Source organism: Rhinolophus sinicus, chromosome 2 (assembly GCF_057876585.1).
Source record: "Rhinolophus sinicus isolate RSI-liver-muscle chromosome 2, RSI-T2T, whole genome shotgun sequence".
NCBI classification, from domain to species: Eukaryota; Metazoa; Chordata; class Mammalia; order Chiroptera; family Rhinolophidae; genus Rhinolophus; species Rhinolophus sinicus.
In genome coordinates, this window is record NC_142502.1 from 126,774,776 (window position 1) to 126,802,704 (window position 27,929).

The 27,929-nt window shown below is 39.3% G+C and overlaps 1 pseudogene and 2 gene segments (V, D, J or C); 1 reads left to right on the forward strand and 2 right to left on the reverse strand.

The window, feature by feature from the left end:
- Nucleotides 1–27,929, reverse strand: part of LOC109439652 (immunoglobulin kappa light chain-like) — a 315,245-nt gene that overhangs the window by 230,985 nt on the left and 56,331 nt on the right.
- Nucleotides 2,965–3,485, reverse strand: LOC148758900 (immunoglobulin kappa variable 1-39-like). The segment is given in 2 exon segments: nucleotides 2,965–3,275; nucleotides 3,402–3,485. Coding segments are annotated over 2 exon segments (366 nt in total).
- On the forward strand, nucleotides 13,773–14,281 carry LOC148758901 (serine/threonine-protein kinase MARK2-like; annotated as a pseudogene).

The window sequence follows — 27,929 nt, forward strand, 5'->3', positions numbered from 1 at the left end:
TGTTTCTCCCACAAACCGCAGACATAAATTTGGTCACAATTCCAGAAATAATTCATAAACATAAGGAAACACCTGAATTAATCTGCATTTTCATTTTCATGGTCATTTGTTTGCTTTTGTTTTTGTTTGCTTGTCATTTTCATTCCCAGGCACGTGAGGAGTAAATATTTCACTCTTAGTAAAAATTTTTCTATGTTTCTATATCTCTTCTTTACATGGAAATGAAGATATGGAGGAATCTATACCCTAATGATTCATGCAATGTGGCACTATGTTAAAAGGCATTAGGACATACATTGACTTGTTTCACTCTTGGTCAGTTTTGCTAAAGAACAACTTGTTAAATTGTTCCCATTTTCTCCAAGTTTCTTCTGCATCAATAGTCTATAAAATATGATAAATGATTACCTAAATAATGTCTAAAAATTTGAACATATCGTGTATGCATTTCTAAAGTGTAATTTTGTCCTCTGATTTGACAAAAAGGCCCGAGTAACAACTCAGTCAATATTTTAGAGACATTGCAACTCTTGATAACCAAATGCTAAAAATAAAAACAAACAAGATAATATATAAATGATGTATTACAGAATTGTACACTTGAAACCTATGTAACTTTACTAACAATTGTCACCCCAATAAACTTTATTTTTCAAAAAATCCACATGATTCGTATCTCATACCTGGAACTCATAGCATGATGGTGGACATAGAGATAATGGGACTTCCATAGGCTCTAAGAATCTAATTTTTTGCAGTGCAAAAAATATCTCCATTTATACCCTTTAGACCTCCACTTAGACAACATATTTTCAAGTGACCACAGCATTTGGTGGCTTATTTAGAAACAAAGATTATAAAGAAAAGTCCTCAAGCTAGATAAGGTACTATATTTGGTCTTGGACACAAGATTTTGATGGGGAATAACAGGAGTCTGATTAAGCCATTTAATTCATAAAATAATTACATTGCTCATCAAAAAATAATATGCATCTGTACTCACATCTTCCTATGTATAATTGTGTTTATGAAATTTGGATGTAACCATTTTTATTAAGTTTGTTTGATGTATAAAATTATCATTATTATTACTGGTAGTACTGCTCTATATGGATAACATTAGATGTTCTCATAAATTATGTAAATTTTATTCAAATATTAAAACACTTCTTTTATGTTTTTGTGTCTCCTTATGAATGGATCCTAAGTATTGTTTTGTGCCATAAGTTTTAGTGAAATCTGTCTATCTGTATGTGTAGATATATAAATATTGTATTAGTCAGATTTTACACAATAATTGTTTGTAAGGAACCACTCAAAAACTTAGTGGGTAAAAACCTAAAAATTTAGTTCGATATTCAATAATGCTTATGTTGACCATGTTGCATGATCCAGACAGTGGTCAGTGATGTGGTTCTTCTGCTGGTACGTGAACTGGTCTCTGCTATGAATTGTTTCCTTTGGGACCAAGACTGAAAGTGTGAACCCAAGGAACATCATTATCAGGGCAAAATGCGGGATGAACAAAATACCCAAAACAAATGGCACAAGCAAGTGTAAGTCCAATTGTTTCTAACACAATTACATAAAATTTTTATTTATTCTTAGGTCTTTGTAATACTTCAGGTTTCTAAAAACTATTACTCTCTTTGATTTTTAACATATCTCATCCTGCCATTTACAAATAATTATATTTTTTCAATGCTTACAATTTTAAAGTAAGTTAATTTTGTGTTAATTTGAAAATAAAGTCAGATGTGTTTTCAACACATGGATTTAAATAGAGACTCTTAAATGGAAATGGAAAAAAAAAAGACCCATTTAACTGAGGCAAATGTCCTCTAGAACAGAGGATCTTAGACCTTATACATATTGCCTGATCACTTGTTAAAATGAATCGCTCAAAAGTGGATGTAAAGTGGAATCTGCTATTTTGCATTTGTAATAAGCTCCCATGGTATTAGTGATGCTCTGGCTCCAAGGAAAATTTTGAACAGTGACATATTTTCATATCGGAGACACAGAATGCTCCACCCATATCTAAGTTTTCATTTTTTATCAAAAAAATCTTTCATTTTTTCTCAAATTGTTTTTGTAGATGCAAAACATTTCCTTCATTTTCCCCTATTTTTTCAAACATTTAACAAAGATTTTTTGTTTTGAATCCAACTTGATGATGAAGGGTGAAAGCACATTCAAGTGAATTGTAACTGGCAAAATTCTGAGAGATGTAAAAAGAATGACCATCCAGGCTGTCTGCTGACGGTTCCCCATCATCACTCTCACTTGTGAGAGGATATTTATCAGAACTGTTTACCCTCTATGATTTCTCATAGAGTTGCTCAATAGCGGGCTCTCACTAAGATTTGGAAGTCAGACGAGGAGGATTCAATACTATCCATCAGGTCCTGCAGGCAGAGAGGAGGACTGGAGAATCACTGGTGAGCTGAGAGCATCAAGTCCCCAAGCCAAGGCTTCTCCCACAGGTCTGGTGAGCACATGGTTAGACAGACTCTGTCTAAAATAGCTTATGATCTCTGATTTCCGGGGGAGCACTAGGGAATCCCATATTTCCACTCTCTGCTTCCCATTATTAATTCCCTTGGCTTTTGAAACAATGTACTTTAGAAATTAATTCTCTATATTAAGCAATTTCTGCATGGAATACATAGAGTGGCTCTCTTCCACTTTATGAACTCTGACTGATACAGTAGCGCAGCCAGCTCATGTGTGATGATCTCTGTTCTTTATGAAATCAGGAGAGACATTGTATTTACCACTGAGGCTGAGGAGAGACAAAGAGAGTTAGGGTGCAGAGGAGCCTTCCTGGACACTTCTACCAAAACCTCCAGTCACCATCAAGGAGTGGGTGCATCTGAGAAATGCTCTGAGCCAACTGAGGCCCGAAAAGGGCAGCTGGGGCGGCCTGCTCTCAGCTGTCTGCTTCGTGGTTTATGTTCAGGCTCATAACACTGTGAGTGGTGTACTGCTACTCTGTTGACAGTAATAAGTTGCCACATCTTCAGGCTGCAGGCTGCTGATGGTGAGAGTGAAATCTGTCCCAGATCCTTGGCCACTGAACCTCGAAGGGACACCGGTTTGCAAAGTGGACGCCTTATAGATCAGGAGCTTAGGAGCTGTCCCTGCTTTCTGCTGATACCAGTGTAACCAATTGCTAATGCCCTGACTGGCCCGGCAAGTGATGGTGACTGTGTCTCCCAGTGATGCAGACAGAGAGGATGGAGACTGGGTCATCTGGATATCACATCTGGCTCCTGAGAAGGGAAACATGAAAACAGACATCCATACTGTTAATGGTGTTACCAGGTCTTATAACTACCCTGCAGTCTAAGTGGTACTGACCACACTGGCAGAGCAAATCCCCAGTTTTCCTTCCTTACCTGGGAGCCACAGCAGCAGGAGGCTGAGGAGCTGAGTCGGGACCCTCATGTCCATGCTACGTCCTGCCCGGGACTGATTCCTGCACAGGGTGTGACCACACTATTAATGTGTCCAGGGCTGTGGGTTGCACCCCAGTAACATGCAAATCAGCAGGGTTGGGGCAGGTTGGGCCCAGCTGCAGGACTGACTGGTCTCAATAACACGTCACAGTCAGTGTCTGCCAGGTGCCCCAGCCCCCAGGGCAGCACACATTTGCCTGCAAGAAATGTGTTTCTCCTCGGCAGTCACAAGAGTCATTCTACCATCCTATGAGTATAGGGTGTCGCTCTATTCAAATTTCATGACATGCTTCTCTTGCTATTTCTCTGTCTAAAATTGGTCTGTAAGTATGACACAACCCTAGTACTTGCAAGAAATTTGGCCAACTCTGCGTTGGTATCTGTGCAGACTGTTGAGTACAGGGAGACTTCTTTTTGGGTTGAATTCGTAAAAGCTTTGGTATGGTACAGCCAGAGATGCAATGAGGTAAGAATAAACTATTGAAAAAAATGCCAATGTCATGATTTGTAAGGAAGTCCACAGTGATTGAGTATCTGTCGTTGCTAAGCTGTCGTCTCTTGCTTAGTGATCTGTCCTTTCCATTTCCAAGGGCTCTGACACATCACTTGTATCTAGGCCAGGCACGGTCAGGGATTTCTCTCCTCCACATCTGGAATGTGTCAGCCACCTTTCCTCTCTGCAGGCCTTTCCCATGCGCATGCTACATGTTCCCTGAGCTCCTTGGGTTACTGCTTGTACCTCGCTTCCGTCTTAACCCAAGCTATTCTCTTCAGAAGCTGAAGCTTCCCTAGAGTAAGTGTGTTTGTATAACCATGAAACTACTGTGTTCCCTAAACCTGCATATTCCTCCATCACCAAATCTTTTCCAGTTTTTAAGAAAATTCAGTGGCTGGATGCAGGGCCTTGGGTGCAAGCACAGTGATGAGAAAACCACACTGGTAGGTGAGGGTGGAAGTCTTGCACAGCGAATTAGAGCCTACACAGTATGGAAAAACATCCATGTGTGATAGAGTGGGAATCCAGCATGGAGCTGGGGTGGGATGAGGACTGGTGTCCCCGTATGGCAGTGGTGGCACTATTGGACCAGTACATGTGCTAAGGCCAGAGCAAGAAGAGGACATTCACCTAGTCAGTGCCACTCGGTGTAGGTGTCAGAGCTCAGGGAGGGTGGGAATGGTGCCCATGCCTGCGTGCAAAGATGGCAGTGGCCTGTCAAGAGTGTCAAAACCAGGACACTGCATGTGGGTGGATGTATGGGGGAAGTTATATGCAAGGGGATTGTAGTTGGTAGTAACAGCAGGAGATTGGTTTCATTCAAAAGGATTGATGATCACATAAGTCAAAGTGTACAGAGTAATTAGAGACAAAATTCTCACTTTGGGAGAAAGGAGTTATAGATAAAGAAAAGGAAATTCCTAGGATAAACTGGTTTGGTGTTGAAATTAGAGATATCAGTGTTATATGTAGCTTAGATATGAAAGTGTGTGTTAATATATAAATAGATGATGAATAGGTACCATGTTTCCCCGAAAATAAGACCAGCCTGGAAACTGAGCATTTGCATGATTTTTAAGAAGACATCCCCTGAAAATAAGTCCTAATGCATCTTTTGGTGCAAAACTTAATATAAGACCCAGTCTTATTTTCAGGGAAACACAGTTTAGGGCTTATTTTCAGAGGATGTCTTATTAAAAATCATGCTAGGGCTTATTTTCCTGTTAGGTCTTATTTTCTGGGAAACACAGTAGATAAATAAATAGATTTCCCCGTAGCCTAGTAGCAATCACACCCATGCCCCAAGAAGCACCCAGAGTGCCCAGATCTTGGTTTCTAAATACTATGTTCCACTGAAAGAAAGCAGTAGTTGTTGGAGAAATGCCTCATTCCAGGTTTAGTATACAGAAGATGCAAAATAACTGGACAATTTGGGCCAGAAATTAAGAAGTGCTCAAGAATCATGAGGTGAAGAGAAGCGATTTGGAATGGGAGTATCATTTGCCAAATGTGGCGAATTTTGAGTATCAAAATCAATAATTATGGCAACTCATTGAAGGAAATATGAACCCATGATTTTACACTGACAATTTGATGAAGAAAACGATATTCATCAAGGATGAATCTTATTAATATCAATGGACTAAAGAGCACCTGTGAACAGAGAAGTCTGGCAGAATTCACCTTAATCCTGGATTTGAAGTGGCATCATCAGTAATGGTATGAATTTGAATATTGGAGCACCTAATAGGATGCAGTGAGAAGGGCAGACAATCACTTTCAGATATCCCTGCCAAAGATGCATTGGGTGAATCTGATCATGAGGGAAAAATCAAACAAATTGAAGTTAAGGGACATCCTACAAAATAACTGGTATTCCTCTTCCAAAGTGATCAGGTCATTAAGTTCAGGGAAAGAGTGATGAAGTGTTCCTGAATGAAGGTGACAAAAGGGATACCAACAAGTAACGGTAACACCAGAATCTGGGCTGGATCCTTTTGTTATCAAAGTTAGTGGTGGGACATTTGTCAAAACTTAAAATGGCCTGAGGACTAGATGGTTTAATATGTTAATGCCGATTTCCTTATTTCACAGTTGTATTGGGTTATATCGGAGAATGTCCTTTATTGGAGGGAATACATAGTAAAGTGTCAGAGGTTAGGCTACCAAGTCATCAGTTTACTCTCAAATGGTTCAGGGTGTAGGAAGGGGAAAGTACTATGTACTGTAACTACAACTTTCTGTAAGTGTGAAGTTGTTTTAAAATATTATGAAAGTACAAAAAGCAGTCCTTGAGAGCATGTTGAATGTATTAAAACACATTTTACTGCCATTTCAAAATTTAAAAATGGTCAGAGGACATGAAGAGACATTTTTCTAGAGGACATACAGATGGCCAACAGACATGTGAAAAAATGCTCCACCTCACTAATCATTAGAGAAATGCAAATAGAAATCACAATGAGATACCACCTCACTCCAGTCAAAATGGCTATCGTCAATAAATCAACAAACAACTAGTGCTGGCAAGGATGTGGAGAAAAGGGAACCTTGTGCACTGTTGGTGGGATTGCAGATTGGTGCAGCCACTATGGAAATCAGTATGGAGGTATCTCAAAAACTGGAAATGGAACTACCTTATGACCCAGCAATTCCACTCTTAGGTATCTATCTGGAGAAATCCAAAACACTAATTTGAAAAAATTTATGCACCCCTATGTTTATTGCAGCACTATTCACAATAGCCAAGACATGGAAATGACCAAAATGCCCATCAATAGACGACTGGATTAAGAAACTGTGGTACATTTATACAATGCAGTATTACTTGGCCATAAAGAAGAATGAAATCTTACCACTTGCAATGATATGGATGGACCTAGAGAACATTATACTAAGTGAATTAAGTCAGACGGAGAAAGACAAATGCCATATGATTTCACTTATATGTGGAATCTAAAGAATAGATATATGAACGAACTAATCAGAAACAGTTTTGGAGACGTAGAGGTAAAACTGAGGGTTGCTAGATGGGAGCGGGGTGGGATGAGGGAGAAAGTGAGGGGATTAGAAAGCACAGTCGGTAACCACAAGATTGCCACGGGGATACGAAAGTCAGTTTGGGGAACATAATCAATAAGGTTGTAAAGATTTTGTAGGGTATCCGATGGACACTTGTCTTATTATGGAGACCACTTCAGGTATGATGTAGATGCCTGATCACTGCACTGTACACCTGAAGCTGAAGCAGGCTAATAATAATGAATGTAAACTATAATTATATATATATGTATATATACACGTATATATATGTATATGTATATATACACGTATATATATATGTATATGTATATATACACGTATATATATGTATATGTATATGTACATATATATATATATACACATATATATACCTATGTGTGTGTGTATATATATACATATATTCACAAGAAAAGGAGTACTGCATAAGGAATAGAGACAGTAGATATGAACGGCTGTATGCAATGTCAGGTGTAGTAGATTGGGGAAGGGCGGTTATCGCTTTGTGAGGGGTATAAATGATAACTGTCTAACTATTACATTGTTTCGTACACCTGAAACAAAAAAGAAAAAAAAGAATGGAGTCTAATACTTGCCTGGTTGTAAGCATAAGAGCTGCCTTAGGAATGACCTTAAACTCAGGGTCATTCAAATCCTTAGAGAGTTGGGCAGAGAGAAGCAACATTGATGGGATTGCTTGAAGAACAAATGGTCCCATTTTGCCTCTGCAGGAGGGTTGTCAGTGAATGCAGATCTATTTGGGCCGAGTTGATATGGGTGAGTGAAGTGAATCCGTTCTGCACCTGGGCATGAGGTGGGCGGTGCACAGCAGCTGATGCAGCAGGGGGCGCTCTCCAGCGACGTGTTAACTGTGGAAATAAATCCAGTGTTACCTGTGTCTGGCTTCACACTTGCTCAAAATCTGGATTTTTATGTGAACTTGCCTGATTTTTATGTTAGAATATAATTTTTGAAAATAGACACTATGGAAACTAATTCTGTAGTGTAAAGACGCCGTACCTGTATGTCTCATGAAGCCCAGAAGTTTCCAGTTTGAGATCTCCGTTTCAGGTACCACGAAATCCACTGAAATGTAGAGCCAGACATGTCGAGCCATTTGTTAGGTGCCATCGTATATCACCTCCTTCCAAACGTCCTATAGTTTGCCTTTTCCTGACTCACTGGGCTTTTGAGGTTCTTTGGTTAATTTTTCATGCAGTGAGAAGAATGGAAGGGTGTTATGAAAAGTGGCCCAGTGGAAATCATCCCAGTCTTTAGTGTAAGGATGTTTTTTCACACACATTGATGATTATGTGACACCATGTGCTTGATGACATCAACTGCTTAACTTTTTTTTTTTAATTTTGTTAGTTTCAGGTGCACAAGACAAAGCAATACTTAGACGTTTATCATTTATATCCCGCACACTGTGTGAACCCCCTAACTGCTTAACTTTTATCATCACAAATAAATGCGCTTTAAGGGGCAAAGAGTTTGTTTTTATATCTTACCGATTCTGTGACTGTCACAGTTCATATCTGCAGCTTGCTGTTGGATGCTGGAAACCAGAATGAATCTGTGTGAACACTTCTGGGACCATCCTCCTTTTGTTCACTCACTTTCCTTTTGTTTAATACCTAGGACCACCGAGCACTGGAAATGTGGCAAGTTTGAACTGAGAAGAGCTGGCTGTACATATATGTAGGGTTAAAGAAAATTTGCCTTCATTGGTTAATGTGAGCTTTGGTCATTGCTTTGCTTTTTATTCCCTCACATCAGAGACTCCATGTAGGGGATGGTTAGTTTTGTCTGTTTCTTTGTTCCCTCACTTGAGAGATCGCATGTGAGGTTGATGGTTAAGTTTTGTCTGTTGATCTTTGTTCTCTCACATACGGGACTACATGTGATTATCAATGAATACAAATTTTGAGGCTGAATTGTAGGGTAGATGTTAAAGAAAATTTGCCTTCGTTGGTTGACGTGAGCTTTTGTCTATTAGCTTTTATCTGTTCCTGTATGTAAGGTGATATCTGTGCTGTGATCAGGGGTTGCATAAAGTTCCCCTTTGGTCTCATTCTCCCGAGCAGGGGAGACATGAGATGAGGTTTCCTTTTTGGTCTCATTCTCTCAAGTAGGGGAGATATGGGATGATGTTTGTTGTTCTGTCCGTGTTGTGAGCTGATGGTTAGCTTAGGGTTAAAGAAATTCTTGATCAGGGGTTGAGAGAATTCCCTCTTTGTTCTGTCTGTTTCACCCACATCAGCAGATGAAGTGAAGAAGAAGCTAAGTTATATCAGGACGACGTGACAGGCACGTTGCCAGGCTCTGGAAGGCCTTGGGCTGATGGTCCCAGCAAGAACAGTAGATATTGCTCATCGGGATGAATTGGCCCTTTGGCTGGAGGGGCAACATTCATATCAGTAACTGCCGGACCCTCCCAGAACTGGCCATTCCCGGAGGGGGAGGCAGGAACAAGAAACTTGACTCTAAGGTACATCTGAGAAAATATATAAGACAGACCTCAGTTGGCATTATTAATTAATAATTATTTCATCATGTGGTCATTTGTAATTGGTGATTTCTCATCATTCTAACTTTGTGAAGACTTCCAGCAACATGCAGCTTACAACACCAGGGGAGGTCCTGACTTCCAGCCGTGAACCTGGTGAGGTCTGGCTGGTTCCCGGTCTCTCCAGTGTTGTTCCCCACAGTTAGCCTTCTTGAGAACTTGTTAGCATCTAGAAAACTTGCATGCAGCTTGCAGCTTATAGCATCAGAAGAAGTCTTGACTTCTCAGAACAACAAAAACGACAACAGCAGCAGCATCTTGGGAACGAGCAAGCAGTGGTGTGGGAGACGCCTGAGTTTCTCTCAGCTACAGACCTGGCAAGGTTTTGATTTATGACTTTTCCAGTGCTGTTTTCCCCCAGATTAGTGAGCTTTTGACATCGACTGTAATAGTTACTATCCTATAGAGCTTATGACTGGTTTTGGATACTTCTTACTGATGTTATTTGTGTATTTTGCCAAGTGATTTTTGATCAATAGTAAACATGTGTTTTGATCTCTTCAACTTACATGTATGTGTACTCCTTTGACATGACATTTTTATCAATGTATATAGTTTAGTCTTAACCACCTTCACTTTCTGTAATTAGCACATTCTATTAATTGTCTTTGTCTTTTGCCATTGCATATTGCTAAATAAATTGATTAGATATTGATAAATAAATTCATTAGCCCCTCTCTAGAGTGTGTCTCTCCTCCTTCTTTTCCCCTGCTGTCTTTACTATATAAAACAACAAAACCGACTTGAAGATATAATTAGAAGAAAATATGAGATCACTAATGATTTTTACTTTAGCGACATGGTGAAATGATAGCATTTGGGATAAATTTGGTTAATAAAACATATCATGAAAATTAATTTCACCTGTCTATTTAAAAAAATTTTTAATTCAAAATTTTAATTAAAAAATGTTTTTTGGCTCATCTGTGTGGCTCCTATTAAAAGCTAAGGCATATTTTAATCAAAGTCTAACAATTGTCTTAACCCAGTGAAGACACTGTGTGATACACAGTTCCTGGTCACTCACTCGCTCAGCTTCACTGCTTGACTGATGAAAACAATTCCATCTTTCAGCCCCTTCTCACTGTGTGCCATCCCCACTCAGCAGAAGGCAAGGCTGCGTCCTCTCTGAGGCCCTGGGACATGTAAGTACTAGCACCAGACTTCAGTATCACTAGCTCCTCAATGAGGAGAATCTCGGTTCTCCCCAGAGTGTGTCAAAGTGAGGCTCCCTTATCTCCTGGTCAGCACTGTGTCGGGAGGCCTGCGGGTGATACGGGCTGAGGATGATTTACTGCAGGTGACATAGGATTCTGTTGATGCACTCGTGAAGACATGTCTGCAGGATCCATCGTGCAGATCCGGGATACCGAGATGAAAACATGAATAATTGTTTTGATCATATTAAGCAGGCGTGTGTGATGTAGCTTTGCAGCATCTGCTGTCAACAACAGACAAAAAGAGGCTTCACAGTTGTAAGTTACTCTGCTTTAAGATACTATGTTAGGTGTCTAATTTGGTACCTTTGCAGGTATCGATTAGAACACAAGTATTTTTCAGAATATCTCAGTATCGATGAGTGTCCCTATAAATCCTGAGTGTGTGGGGAGATGGGGAGGGGCATTCTGTAGGACCCAAAACACCACTGAGAAGAATGTCAAAAGGCTCGCGACAGATCAAAGACCAAAGGAAGCGGTGCAACCAAGTTCACTAATGAAAAGACAATGGCATCTGTGAGCTGGTGAGGAAGACAAAATTGAATGAATGAATTTTAAGAACAAAAACACACTTGAAATAAATTGGCACAAATAAATTATCCAAAGGCATTGAATTATAATAATTCCAAGATGTTTCTTTCATTCCATTTTGTGTGTTGCTAATGGACAAAGACGGGAGATATAGTCTGAAGGGCTTAATGGTTTAGTTTTGAAACGTTTCAGCTATGTCTGGAGCTTCAGTGCAGTGGATCAGGCAGAGCTCAAAGAAAAAAGTCTCTCTTCAAGAAAACTGAGATCAGATCCAACATACTCAGTAAATATTCACGATTTTCCCATGATTTCAAGTAGATTATTTTAAACTGATACAAAAGTTGACCAAAAAATCTGTTCTAAACAATGTATCGAACACTGACATATGGTAATTTACTAATTAGAGTAAAATAGGCAACACTTACTTCTGGAAGTTGTGAAAATGAAATTGTGCAAACAATTAACTGGATTGAATCAATGGTGAAAATTTGTAGACTTTGTGTCCTTAGCATTATTTCAATCTGATTCCCCTGAGCCCAGCCAATTTTATGCCTATGAAGTAGCCACTTTTGGAAGCAAATTCACTTTTAACAAGGTTCCATTTATTGAAAAACAAAACAAACAAACAAACAAAAAAAAAACCCCGAAGATATCCAAAATGAATACACGACCTGAAAGTATTTTCTGAGAGGATTACTCAGCTAAGCTATGGTATTAATAAGCACAAGGTGGTTTTAAAGAACAATTGCTTGTAGATACCTTTTAAATGAACGTAAAAAGTTATTTTATTATATACACCCAAGCAGTGCTTCTCAAAGGGCAGTACCATTTCTTGGCTGAAGGAGTGGAAACAAATCATCTCAAGGGCTTTTGAAAATGTAACCCTATCCACACCTGGAAAAACATTCTAATACATGTCTTTTTTTTTAAGCATCCTACAGACTTTAAATTCTGATAAAGTAAATATCAGTCTTTAATATCCCACATAAACAAAAATTCATTTGGGGGCCTCCCCTTTTTTTCAGAGTAAAGGGGTGTTGAAACCCAAAACTGAGAAAACCACTGTAGCTTATCCTTAGCCATATGTGGTCAGTTCTGGCTCTGAGCTCATAAAGCACCAGTGTGAGGGAATGACCCCAAGCTGCTATTAAGGCCCTGGCTCGGCTGAGCTTTCTGTCCATTAAAGCCCAGGAAACTGATTTGTGGTGACCTGTTGGACTTGGACCTTTTAGCTTGTTTTCTCCTTCTTTTTCCTGAGTACATATAGTCAGCATAGTTAGTATAGTTATTGTTTATTAGCACAGTAATATTGTTGATACAGTTAATATATTTAGTCAGTTTACTTAGCATAGTCATTGTTTATTAGCACAGTTAGTAATATTATAGTTAGTATACATAGCATAGTATAGTTATTGTTTATTAGCACAGTAATATTGTTGATACAAGTAGTACATTTAGTCAGTTTACTTAGCATAGTTATTGTTTACTAGCACAGTTAGTAATATAGTTAGTATACATAGTCAACATAGTTAGTATAGTTAATTATTGTTTATTAGCAAAGTAATATTGTTGATACAGTTACTATATTTAGTCAGCGTAGTTAGTACAGTTACAATTATTGACATAGTAATATTGTTGATACAGTTAGTATATTTAGTATAGTTAGCAGTTATTATTATTAACATAGTTAACAATATTGTTGATACAGCGTATCTAGTATAGTTATTGTTTGGTAGCACAGTTGGAGAGTATAGTTAGTATCGTCAGTGAGCGTAGCTAGCGGGTCACCATGTTATGTGACTTTAAAGACATCCATGCTGACCAGGAGCCCCACAGTGCACAATATGAGCTCCAGGAAACCATCGGAGGGGGCACCTTTGCCAAGGTAGTGTTGGGCGGGCACATTCTCACGAAGACGAAGGTGGCTGTGAAAATCATCGACCAAGGGGTCTACCACAAAATGTGCAGATCTCTCCTGCACGAAGTCCACTGCATGGAGAACTTGCACCATCCTAACACCGTCCAACTATTCCATGTGATCAGCACTGCAGAACCCCTCTTCCTAGTCATGGAGCTCGTGCCTGGAGAGGACATGCACCATTACCTTCGTGACCATGGCCGCATGTCAGAGGACAAGGCCCGTGGTGTCTTCCAGCAGCTGGTGTCAGCAGTGCACTACTGCCATGAGAAGGGCATTGCTCGCAGGGACCTGAAGCCACCAAACGTGCTGTTAGACACTCAGATGAACGCTAAGCTTGCAGACTTTGGATTTGGCGCATCCTTCAATGTCCATCAACTCAGCATGTTTTGTGGCAGTCCCATCCATGTATGCAGCCCCAGAACTGTTCCTGGGCGAAACATATGATGGTCGTACCATGGCCATCTGGAGCCTGGGAGTGCTGCTGTACAAGACGCTCACGAACACCATCCCTTTCAAGGCAATGAGCTGGGAAGAGCTGATGAAGAAGTTAGGTAGTGGGCAGAATGTGGTGCCTCCCTATCTATCCACTGACATGGAAAACTTCCTAAAAAAACTGCTAATCCTCAACCCTGAGCAGAGAGAAAATCTGAAGGACATCGTGCCAGATCCTTGGCAAACATGGGCCAAGAGGAAGAACTGAAGCCTTACATCGAGCCACCCAATGATGTCACAGACCCCTGTGTAATAGAAGAGATGGTTAATCTGGTCTTTCATTGGAAAGACCTCCAGGACACACTGTCGAACAAAGCATACAATAGCATCGTGGCCACATACCACATCTTACACACACAAATACCAAAATTCCCATATTGCACCATCAAAGTAAAGCCCTTCCATCCTTCTGAGTTCCAGAGCTGCAGTCCCTCCCCAGCTCAGGAGGCTCAATCTGAGTGGTCTGGTTCCCAGCAGGCAGAGCAGCAGCCTATGGACCATGAGCCAGGGAAGAAGGCCCAAGAGTCTGTCAGTCCTGCAGCCATCTTAGAGTAGAGCAGGACCCAGCATGGGATCCAAGACCGCCACTCCTGAGCCCAGCTGGTGGCCCTGGAATGCCACTCCTGATCTATCCATTCCCAAGCACTGCCGGGAATCCAGGACCTCCACTGCTGCACACAGACCCAGCTCCAAGACCACCACTCCTGAGCCCAGCTGGAGGCCCAGAAACACCACTCCCAAGCTTTCCACTCCCAGGAACTGCCGGGGATCCAGGACCTCCACTCCTGAGCCCAGCAGGGGATCCAGGACCGCCACTCTCAAGCACTGACCAGGCTCCAGTACCGCCACTCCCATGACCAGCAGGGACTCCAGGACTGCCACTCCCGAGCTCAGCCCTGGTTCCAGCACCACCATCCTTAGCCCAGCCCCCCAGTGTCACCCTGGGGACTCTCTCTCCAGTCACAGCACCACCAGCAGCAGTAGAAACACGGAAGAAATCAAGCAGGGCCAGCGGCACGTGGCTAAGAGGTGCTTAAACTTTTTAAGAAAGCTCTTGTCTGCTGCCCAAGAAGGGCTACTGCAAACGCAGTCAGGTAAAGATTTTGACGGCGAAGGCAGGGCTAGAACAAGACTCCGGGGGGGTCAAGCTGGGCTCCCTGCATTTTAAAGGGTGAACTGGAGGAAGCTGAGGTCCAGGAAGCAAGACCACGTGGTGGGGGAGAGACTGGACTATTTTTCCTTGGTCCCTTCTTCCCTCCCCTCCTCTGTGGGAAGGGGATGGTTCTTATTAAAGTGCTTGGTTTTCCAAACCTTTCAATAAGTGTCTTGCTTCAGAAAGATGTATTGGGTACTCTTGTTTTGCATCCTCCAGTTTGAGGAGCACGGAGTGATGTAATACTTGGACTTAATTGGCACAATTCTGCACCTTTGCATGTTGTACCCGCTTGGTCTTCTGTTCCCTTGGCTTTGAACCCTCAGCTCCCTTGTCCATTTCTCCTTTGTGGCAGGATGGTGTTGCTTGCTCACATAGCACACATGCTGCCTTCTTCCTGTGGATGCTCAATTGGAAGGAATCACAGTTGGTCCAAGTCGGTTATGGCAACCACTCCCCTCCCAAACCCCCTGCTAGTGATTGGATGAGGCAAGGACTCATGACCCAGTTTTGGCCAATGAAATATTACAGAAAGTCCACAGGGGCTTCTGTGAGAGATTCTCCTTCCTGGGCAGCTCAATGATGTCAACAGGAATTATCTGCCCTGACATGTTTGCTTTGCTTCCTTCCCTCTGTGCTGGTGTCATTTTCAGGAGGACTTCCCTTTATGAAAGCAAGATGCCCACCAACTGCCACAGGATGATGTCATATCCTGTCAGCCAATGGAAATAGAGCATCTCTTCCCCCATGATTCCAGCACTGTCTAAAGATGTGTATCTTTAAAGTGACATTAGCTACCAACAGCCCCGCATCCCATTCTTCTTAGAGGTCAGAAAGGAACATTTCCCTGAAGTGTGTCAGAGCACAGAGCAGGAATAAACCCAATGGTTTAACACTCCATTCAGCGCAATCCTTGTCTGGATTCCACTAGATTCTACCATTAGCTCAGTTGAATCAAAGAATGGAGTCTAGAGGAATGGCAGCAGCGATGTGGTCTTCTTGAGTTCTCCTCTGGAACTTACCACAAATTGAACAACTATAACCCATCAAAGGACTCTCTGCTCATCACACAGAATAGCTAAGATGCTCGTACAAGGAATACTCAATGGTGGACAAACCGGATGAGCAGGGGAAGAGGGAAAGGAGTGATGTGGAGACGCGGCCCGCATCCTTGGCTGGGAGACGGATGGGGGCCCCAGGACACAGAACAGAGATCACAAAAGCCAGGAGGTGGGCTCTTTCTCTGCATCCTACAGCTGATCTCTGCGGAGAGAGCAGCTTATCCCATGTTTGAGGCAGTAACCTCAGCGGAGATCTCCAGCTGGGCCCTGGGTCAAACAAAAAAGCAAAAGCCATAGCTGGGCCCCTCCCCCCACTCTCCCACAGCAATCCTGCCGCCCACCCTTCCAGAATCTCAAGCTGGTCCCTGAACTGAAGAGTATGTCAGATGACAGAGGAGCTGTAGGGCTCAGGACCTGGAAAAAGCCACCTTGCAACTGTGATCTAGGGACCAGGCTGGGAAGAGTGTGACACGGCTGGGCTGGGAGACGGCAGACACCTCCCTTCTCAGCCCCCACCTTTTCTGGGCTGCTGCTGTGGCAGGACAATTACAACTGCAGAGAAACACACAGGAGTTAACAGCAGGAGGCTGAGGCAGCTCTGGGCTTTCAGCAGCTCAGAAATCTCGAGCAGTTCACACCCTCCAATGTAGGAAGTGCCCTAAGACTCAGGAGACCTGTGCACAGGGAAGAAGCCCACATCCCAGTGGCTGGCTGTGGTGCTCTCAGCACGTGTATGGGCAGGCGACAGCAGAAACTGCACTGACTTTGTAGAAACTACCAACCATACCTCATAGCCCCACTCATCTAGAATTGCTACTGTGGGCACCAGATGGCTGGATCTGCCTTCACAAGACATAGAGGACTATTTGCACAACAGAGGACAATCTGGAGATTGTTTGGTGGGCTAAAGGCAAGAGTGTTGCTGCTTTTTTTTGGTATTACTATCATTTTTAGCATATATTATTATACATACATTTTTGTTTGTTTGCTTGTTTATTTGTTTTCCCCCTTTCTCTCTATTTTTCTTTTTTCTCTTTCCTGCCCTACTTTTCCTCCTTCTTTCCATTTTTTTGTATTGATTTTTTTTTTTTGGTATTTTTGATATTTTTGCTTATGTTGAGTGTGGTTATCAGTTGTTTTTACATGTGAGTGTATTTGTTTTTTTCTTTCTTCTTGTTGTTGTTGTGTTTGATTTGTCTTTTTTTTTCTGAAGTTGCCCTACACCAGGGCTCTACAACACACCCAGAGGCCAACTCCAGACCAAACCAGAGTATTACTGGGTTTGACAGACAAGTGATATCCAGAGGGAATTCTCTACAGGCACAAGAACCCATAGGGGCCAAGTCTTGTCTGGGTGGTCAATCTTCACATAGCAGCTCATCCACTGTGGAAATAGCCAATTCACAACTAGACAGCCTAGGTGTCAATCCCACCTACTGAGAAGCCAAAAGTAATTCAAGCTCAACTTTAACAGGCGAATACACACAACACAAGGGTCACCTTTGGAACACACGCAGAGGAGAATATGGAAGCGGTGTAAGTCAAATATAAAGGACACATACTACATAAGACCACCCAGCAAAGACTGAGAACCCTAGGGGAATCTACCTAATACATCGAAGCAAACACAGAGAGTCAGCCAGAATGGGGAAACAAAGAAACATGTCCCAAATAAAAAAAAACAGAAGCCAGAATTGAAACCAAATGAAACAGAGGTAACCAACCTATCAGAGACAGAGTTCAGATCACTGATGATAAGAATGTTTAATGAGCCTAGTGACAACATAAGGAAGGATAGAGAAATCATAAAGAACAACCAGTTAAAACTAAAGAACACAATAACTGAAATAAAGAACACACTTGAAAGAATTACCAGCAGGTTTGATGAGGCAGAGGATCGAATTAGCAACTTAGAAGACAAGTTAGCAGAGATCACCCAAGTGGAACAACAGAAAGAAAAAAGAATAAAAAACAGTGAAAATGGTTCAAGAGACCTCTGGGATAACATCAAGCACAACAACATGTGCATCAGAGGAATACCAGAGGTGAAAAGAGGGAGCAAGGGATCGAAAACATATTTGAAGTAATAATGACCGTAAACATCCCTAACCTGGTGAAGGAAACCAACATACAAGCCCAGGAAGTGCAGAGAGTTCCAACCAGGATAAACCCAAACAGGCCCACACCAAGACACATTATAGTTAAAATGGCAAAGGTTAAAGACAAAGAGAGAATCCTAAAAGCAGCAAGAGAAAGACAGCGGGTTACATACAAGGGAACTCCTATAAGACTATCAAATGACTTTTCTACAGAAATTATGCAAGCTAGAAAGGAGTGGCAGGAGGTTTTCAAAGTGAGGAAAAACAAAGCCCTACAACCAAGATTGCTTTATCCAATCTAGCAAGACTATCATTTAAAATTGAAAGAGAGATAAAGAGCTTCCTAGAAAAGAATAGCTAACCGGAATTCATTACCACCAAGCCAGCAATGCAGGAGATGTCAATTGTCTTCTGTAAACAGAAGAAAGATGAAACAAATCTAACTAATGAAGACCAGAAATACAAATAACAAAATGGCAATAACTGTGTGCCTATCAATAATCACTGTAAATGTAAATGGATTAAATGCTCCAATCAAAGGACATAGGGTGGCTGAGTGGATAAGAAAACAAGACCCTGCATATGCTGTATACAAGAGACTCACCTCAGATCAAAAGACACATACAGGCTGAAAGTGAAGGGTTGGAGTAAGATGTTTCATGCAAATGGAAATGAGGAAAAAGCTGGAGTTGCAATACTTATATCTGACAAAATAGACTTTAAAATGAAGAATATATTAAAAGACAAAGATGGGCACTATATAATAATAAAGAGATCACTCCAACAAGACGACATAACCCTAGTAAACATCTATGCACCCAACATAGGAGCACCTAAATATGTAAAACAGATAATGACTGACATAAAGACAGAGATCAACCATAACACTATCACAGTAGGGGAATTCAACACACCTCTGACAACAAGGGACAGGTCTTCCAGACAGAAAATCAATATGGAAACAGTGGCCTTAAATGACACCTTGTATCAATTAGATTTAATTGACATTTTCAGAGCATTTCACCCCAAAGCTCCAGAATACACATTCATCTTAAGCACACATGGAACATTTTCCAAGATAGACCACATGTTAGGCCACAAAACAAGTCTCGATAAATTTAAGAAAACTAAAATCATACCAAATGTCTTCTCTGACCAGAGTGCTATAAAATTAGAAATCAACTCCAGGAAAAAAACTGGAAGACACACAAATACATGGATGCTGAATAACATGCTACTAAATAATGAATGGGTGAACAATGAGGCCAGGAAAGAAATCAAAAGATATCTCGAGACAAACGAAAATGAAAACATGACAACCCAAAATCAATGGGAGGCAGTGAAGGCAGTCCTAAGAGGGAAATTCATAGAAATGCATGCCTACCTAAAGAAACGAGAAAAATCACAAATCAATTGTTTATCCTTACACTTAAGAGATCTGGAAAAAGAACAGCAAAATAAGCCCAAAGGGAGTACAAGGAAGGAGATAATAAAGATCAGAGTGGGAATAAATGAAATAGAGACCAAAAAACAATACAAAAGATCAATGTATCCAAGAGTTGATTTTTTGAGAAGATAAACAAAATTGACAAAACTTTAGCCAGACTCATCAAAACAAAGCGAGAGCGGACCCAAATTAATAAAATCAGAAATGAAAGAGGAGAAGTGACAACAGACACCACAGAAATACAAAAGATTTTAAGAAATTACTATGAGCAGCTATATGCCAATAAATTAGACAATCAGGAAGAAATGGACATTTTTCTAGAAGCATATTACCTTCCAAGGCTAACTCAAGAAGAAACTGGAAACCTGAATAGACTGATTAATACCAGGGAAATTGAATCAGGAATCAACAAGCTCCCAACAAACAAAAGTCCTGGATCAGATAGCTTTATAGGTGAATTTTACAAAACATTCACAAAAGAATTATCACCTACTCTCCTCAAGCACTTCCAAAAAATCAAGAAAGAGGGAAGGCTCCCAAACATGTTTTAGAGGACAATATCACCCTGATCCCAAAATCAGACTAAGATATTACAAAAAGAAAACTATAGGCCAATATCCCTAATGAATATAGATGCAAAAATCCTCAACAAAATATTAGCAAAGAGAATTCAGCAATACATTAAAAGGATCATACACAATGATCAACTGGGATTTATTCCTGGTATGCAAAGTTGGTTAAACATCTACAAATCAATTAATGTGATACACCACATTAACAAAATGAAAAATAAAAATCATATGATCATATCAATAGATGCAGAAAAAGCACTTGACAAAATCCAGCAGCCATTTATGATAAAAACGCTTAAGAAAGTGGGAATAGAGGGACCATATCTCCACATAACAAAGGCCATATATGATAAACCCACAGCTAGCATCATACTCAATGGGGAAAAGCTAAAACCATTCCCTTTAATATCAGGAACAAGACAAGGTTGCCCACTTTTTTCACTCCTAGTCAATATAGTTTTGAAAGTTGTAGCCACAGCAACAGGAGAAGAAAAAGAATAAAAGTCATCCAAATTGGTAAGGAGGAAGTAAAATTGTCATTATATGCAGATGACATGATACTATATAGAGAGAACCCTAAAGAGTCCACCAAAAAAATATTAGAATTTAATAGTTTTGAATTTAGTAAAGTAGCAGGATACAAAATTAATATTCAGAAAGCAGTTGCATTTGTATATACCAATAATAAAATATCAGAAGGAGAAATTAAGGAAACAATCCCATTTACAATTGCTTCAAAGACTATAAAATACCTAGGAATAAATTTAGCAAAAGAAGTAAAAGACCTGTACTGAGAAAATAATAAGACACTGAAGAGAGAAATTAAAGAAGGTACAAATAGATGGAAACACGTACTGTGCTCATGGATAGGAAGAATTAATATCATTAAAATGTCCATACTGCTTAAGAAAACATACAGATTCAACGCAATTCCTATCAAACTACAAGGACATTTTTCACAGAAATAGAACATGTAATCCTAAAATTTATATGGAACCATAAAAGACCCCAGATAGCCTCGGCAATCTTGAAATATATGAATAAAGTGGGAGGTATAACAATACCTGACATCAAATTATACTACAAAGCTATAGTAATCAAAACAGCATGATACTGGCATAAAAACAGACATATAGATCAAGGGAACAGAATAGAGAGCACAGAAAAAATCCATGCCTATTTGGCCATTTAATCTACGACAATGGAAGCAAGAATTTATGTTTGGGTAAAAACAGTCTAATCAATAAACGGTGCTGGGAATCCTGGACCGACACATGCAAAAAAAATGAAGCTGGACCACCTCCTTACACCATATACAAGAATAAATTCAAAATGGATTAAAGACTTAAATGTAAGATCTGAAACCATAAAACTCCTAGAAGAAAATATAGGAAGAAAGTTTAGAGACATTATCTGGAGTAATATAGTTACTGATATAACCCTTAGGGTAAGTGAAGTAATAGGAAAAAATAAATAAACGTATGGGATTACATCAAACTGAAAAGTTTTTTCACAGCAACAGAAACCATCAATAAAACAAAAAGGGATCCTACTGAGTGGGAGAAGATATTTGTCAATGATATATCTGATAAGGGTTTAATATTTGAAATTTGTAAAAAACTCATTCAACTCAACTCCAAAAAAAACCAAACAACCCAATTTAAAAATGGGCAGAGGACATGAAAAGACATTTTTCTAAAGAGGACATGCAGATGGCAAACAGACATACGAAAAAAAAGCTCAACCTCACTAACCATCAGAGAAATGCAAATAAAAACCACAATGAGACACCATCTCACCCCAGTCAAAATCAACAAACAACAAGTGCTGGTGAGGATGTGGAGAAAAGGGAACCCTTGTGCCCTGTTGGTGGGATTGCAGATTGGTGCAGCCATTATGGAAAAAAGTATGGAGGTATCTCAAAAATCTGAAAATGGAACTACCTTATGAATGGAACTACCTACCTGAATAAAGAACTACCTTATTCCACTCCTAGGTATCTATCCAGAGAAATGCAAAACTCTAATTCAAAAAAATGTATGCATTCCTATGTTTATTGCAGCACGATACACAATAGCCAAGACATGGAAACAACCGAAATGCCCATTGGTAGACAACTGGATTATGAAACTGTGGTACCTTTATACAATGGAGTATTACGCAGCCATAAAGAGAAAGAAATCTTACCATTTGCAACAACATGGGTGGACCTAGAGAACATTATGTTTAGTGAAATAAGTCAGAGAAAGACAAATACCATATGATCTCACTTATATGTGGAATCTAAGGAAAAGAATAAGTGAATGCACAAATCACAGTTTCAGACACAGAGAAAAAAACTCAGGTTTGCTAGATGGGGTAGGGATAAGGGAGAAGGTGAGGGGATTAGAAAGCAGTCAGTAACCACAGATTGCCATGGGGTTACAAAAGTTAATTTGGGGAATGTAATCAATAATGTTGTAATGATTTTGTAGGGTATCTGATGGACACTTGTCTCGTTAGGGAGACCACCTCAGGGATGATGTAGATGCCTCATCACTGCACTGTACACCTGAAGCTGAAGCTGAACAATAATGAATGTCAAGTACAAGTTTATATATATATACATACATATATATATACATATATATATATATACACACATATATATATATATATATATATATGTGTGTATATATATATATATATATATATATATACTTACAAGAAGCAGAGTACAGCATTAGGAGTAGAGACAGTGGAAAAGTAATGGCTGTGTGCGATGTCAGAGGGAAAGTGGATGGGGGGAGGGGGGTTGACACAATGTGAGTGATATAAATTACAAATGTCTAAAATTGCTTTGTTTTGTGCAACTGAAACTAATAAAAACAAAAACAATAAAAAAATAAATCTGACCAAACTTCATACTGGCCCCTCCATGACATTCTAATGTTCTTCCTCTAGGCTGATGGTGTCCATTACACACTATTTGAAGACAAGTGGTATTATCCGTGAATTAATTTTTCAGCCATTCAGTCTATTTTGTAGTAGCTCATTAGAAATTTCATTTAGTTGCTATTTTCTCTATAAATCACAAGACCTATGACCTAGGTTAGGAGGATCTCAATTGATTTTACCATAAAATTTTTAATAATCAGATAAGTTATATCTTACACCTGGAACTCACAGCATGATTGTGGTATTAGAGATAATGGGACTTTCATAGCATATCAGAATTTAACTTTTTGCAGTAGGAAAATTAGCTCCATTTATACCCTTTGGACCTCCACTTAATACACATCTTTTCAAGTGAGCACAACAGTTGGTGAATGATTTAGAAACAAAGATTACGAAGAAAACGTCTTAAGCCTGATCGGGAGCTGGACAACAGTTTTTGATGGGGATAACTAGAGTCATATTAACCCATTTAATTCATAAAATAATTACATTAGTCATCAAAAAATATATATCCAAATGTATGTATCATATATACATATACATATGGATACACATCTTCCTTTATATACTTTTATTTATAAAATTAGGTGTAATCATTTTTAATAAGTTTGTATGACATATAAAATTATCATTATTATTACTGCTAGTACTGCTATATATGGATAACTAGGTATTTTGATAAATGATGTAAATTATATTGTTTCTATTCGCAGACTAAAACATTTATTTTATGTTTTTCTGTCTCCTTATGAATGAATTCGTAAGTATTATTTTATGCCATAAGGTTTAGTGATATCTGTCAATCTCTAGGTGCAGATGTATAAATATAGAATTCGTCAGATTTTACTCAATAATGGTTTGTAAGGAACCACTCAAAACCTTCATGGTCTACAATACTAAGAATTCTTTTCTGTATTCACGAATGTTTATGTTAACAATGTTGGATGATCCAGACAGTGCTCAGCTGTGTCGTTCTTCTGCAAGCACATGAATTAGTTTCCATTATGGATTGTTTCCTTTGGGGCTAACACTGAAGAAGGTGTGAACCCAAGGCACATCATTCTCAGGGCAAATTGCAAGAAGGAACAAAATCCCCAAAATAAACTGCACAAGCAAGTTTAAGTCCATTTTTTTAAACACTTTTAGATATCATTTTGATTTATTCTTAGGTCTTGGTAATTCTTCAAGTTTCTAAAAACCATTACTCTATTTAATTTTTTATCCTGCTGTTTAAAAATAATTATATTTTTCAATACTTACAATCTTAAAGAAAGTTAATTTTGTGTTAATTTGAAAATAAAGTTGGATGTGTTTTCAACATGTGGATTTCAATTGAATTTTTTAAATGGAAATGGAAAAATAAGATGCATTTAACTGAAGTGAATGTCCTCTAAAACAGAGCAACTTAAATCTTATACATAATTCCTGATACCTTGTTAAAATGAAGACCCTCAAAGAAGGTGTAAGGTGGAATCTGGTGTTTTGCATTTGTAATAATTCCCAGGGGTGTCAGTGATGCTCTGGCTCCTGGGAAAATTTTGAATAGTAAGACAGCTTCACGTAGAAGAGAAAGAATGCTCTGTCCACATTTAGTTTTTGATTTCTTTAATCAAAAACAGCTTCCATTCTTTGTCAAGTTATTTCTTGTATTTAAAACATTTCCCTAATTTTTATTTTTCAAACATTTAACAAACATTTCCTGTTATGAATCCAGACTTGATGATGATGGTTGGAAGCACATCCAAGTGTATTGTAACTGGCTAAATTCTCAGACATGTAAAAACAGTGACAGTCTTAGCTGTCTGCTGTCAGTTCTCCATCATCACTCTCCCTTGTGGAAACACATTTCTCAGAACCCCTTTGCCCTCTATGATTTCCCAGAGTTGCTCACTGAGTGGCCCTTCCTAACATGTGGAAGTCAGACGAGGAGAATTCAATACTATCCATCAGTTCCTGCGGGCAGAGAGGAGGACTGGAGAATCACTGGTGAGCTGAGAGCATCAGCACCCCCACTCCTGGGCCTTCCCCACAGGTCTGGGGGCCACATGGTTAGACAGCCTCTGTCTTCAATGGCATATGTTTTCTGGTTTCTGGGGGAGCATCAGAGAATCCCACATTTCGAGGATCTTCTTCCCCTGTTACTGATTCCCTAGGCTTTTTTAAAATTAAAGGCTATCAGGGTGACAGTTGTTAGTAAAGTTACATAGATTTCAGGTGTACAATTCTGTATTACATCATCTATAAATCCCATTGTGTGTTCACCACCCAGAGTCAGTTCTCTATCCATCACCATATATTTGATCCCCTTTACACTGATCTACTACACCCCACCCCTCTTACCCTCTGGTAACCACTAATCCATTGTCTGTGTCTATGAGTTTTTGTTTCTCATTTGTTTGTCTTGTTCTTTTGTTGTTTTTGGTTTATATACCACATATCAGTGAAATTATATGGCTCTCTGCTTTTTCTGACTTATTTCACGTAGCATTATAATCTCAAGATGCATCCATGTTGTCACAAATGGTCCTATTTCACCTTTTCTTACTGCCGAATAGTATTCCATTGTATGTATATACCACAACTTCTTTATAAATTCATCTGTCGAAGAACATTTGTGTTGTTTCCATGTCTTGGCCACCGTAAATAAAGCTGCAATGAACATTGGAGCACACGTATCTTTATGGATAATTGTTTTCAGATTTTTTGGGTGGATACCCAGGAGAGGGATTGCTGGGTCACACAGTCATTCTATTTTTAAGTTTTTGAGGAACCTCCACACTGCCTTCCATTACGGCTGCACCAGTCTGCATTCCCACCAAGAGTGTATGAGGGTTCCTTTTTCTCCACAGCCTCTCCAACACTTGTTACTATTTGTCTTGTTGATGATAGCCATTCTGACTGGAGTGAGGTGATACCTCATTGTGGTTTTGATTTGCATTTCTCTGATGATTAGTGATGTTGAGCATTTTTTCATATGTCTATTTGTCATTTGTATGTCCTCTTTGGGGAAATGTCTCTTCCGGTCCTCTGCCCATTTTTCAATTGGGTTGTTTGTTTTTTTGTTGTTGAGTTGCATGAGTTCCTTGTATAGTTTGGATATTAGCCCTTATCGGAGGCACTGTTTGCAAAAATCTTCTCCCATTCAGTTGGTGGCCTCTTTATTTTGTCGATGGTTTCTTTTACTGTGCAAAAGCTTTTAAGTTTGATATAGTCCCATTCGTTTATTTTAGCTTTTACTTCCATTACCTTTGGAGTCAAATTCATGAAATGCCCTTTGAACCCAAGGTCCATAAGTTTAGTATCTATGTTTTCCTCTATGCAGTTTATTTTTTCAGGTCTTATGCTTAAGTCTTTGATCTATTTTGAATTAGTTTTGGTATATGGTGACAGATAGCAGTCCAGTTTCATTTTTTTGCACATGGCTTTCCAATTCTCCCAGAACCATTTATTGAAGAGGTTGTCTTTTCTCCTTTGTATTTTTTTTGCTTCTTTGTCAAAAATTATCTGTCCATATTTATGTGGTTTTATTTCTGGGTTCTCAATTCTATTCCATTGGTCTATGTGTCTATTTTCTGCCAATACCATGCTGTTTTGATTATTGTTGCCTTGTAGTACGAACTAAAGTCAGGGAGTGTGATACCTCCAGCATTGTTCTTTTTTCTTAAGATTGCTTTGGCTATTCGGGGTCTTTTGTGGTTTCAAACAAATCTGATGTTTTTTATTCTATTTCTTTAAAAAATGCCTTTGGGATTTTGATGGGGATTACATCAAATCTGTATATTGCTTTGGGTAATATAGCCATTTTAACTATGTTGATTCTTGCAATCCATGAGCACCGAATGTTTTTCCATTACTTTGTGTCTTCTTCAATTTCTTTCAAAAATGTCTTGTAGTTTTCAGCATATAGGTCTTTCACATCTTTGGTTAAGTTATTCCTAGGTATTTTATTCTTTTTGCTGCAATTGCAAAAGGAATTTTTGGTTTTTTGTATTTCTTTCTCGGAGATTTCATTGTTAGTATATAGGAACGCAATGGACTTTTGTATGTTGATTTTGTGCCGGCCACATTACTGTGTTCGTTGATTGTTTTTAATAGCTTTTTGGTGGAGTCTTTAGGGTTGTCTATATACAGCATCATGTCATCTGCCAAGACTGACAATTTAATTTCTTCATTCCCAATTTGGATGTCTTTTATTTCTTTCTCTTGCCTGATTGCTCTGGCAAGGACTTCCAACACTATGTTGAAAAGCAGAAGTGATAGGGGACGGCCCTGTTGTGCTCCCGAACGTAGAGCAAAGGGCTTCAGTTTTTCACCATTAATTATGAGATTAGCTGAGGGTTTGTCATATATGGCCTTTCTTATGTTAAGGTATTTTCCTTCTATACCTATGTTATTAAGTATTTTAATCATAAATGAATGCTGTATCTTGTCAAATGCTTTTTCTGCATCAATTGATATAATCTTATGATTTTTGTCTTTTATCTTGTTTATGTGATGTATCACTTTGATGTATTTGCATATGTTGAACCATCTTTGTGCCACTGGGATGAACCCCACTTGGTCGTGATGAATAATCTTTTTAAGGCATTGCTGTATTTGATTTGCTAGAATTTTATTTAGGATTTTTGCATTGGTATTCATCAGAGATATTGGTCTATAGTTTTCTTTTTTAGTGTTGTGCTTACCAGGTTTTGGTATCAGGGTAATGTTGGTCTCATAAAATGAGTTAGGGAGTACTGTCTCTTCTTCAATTTTTTGGAAGAGTTTGAGCAGGATTGGTATTAGATCCTCTTTGAAGGTTTTGTAGAATTCACTAGTGAAGCCATCTGGTCCCAGACTTTTGCTTTTGGGAAAGTTTTGGATGACTGATTCAATTTTGTTACTGGTGATCGGTCTGTTTAGATTTTCCAGTTCTTCATGGTTCAGCCTTGGAA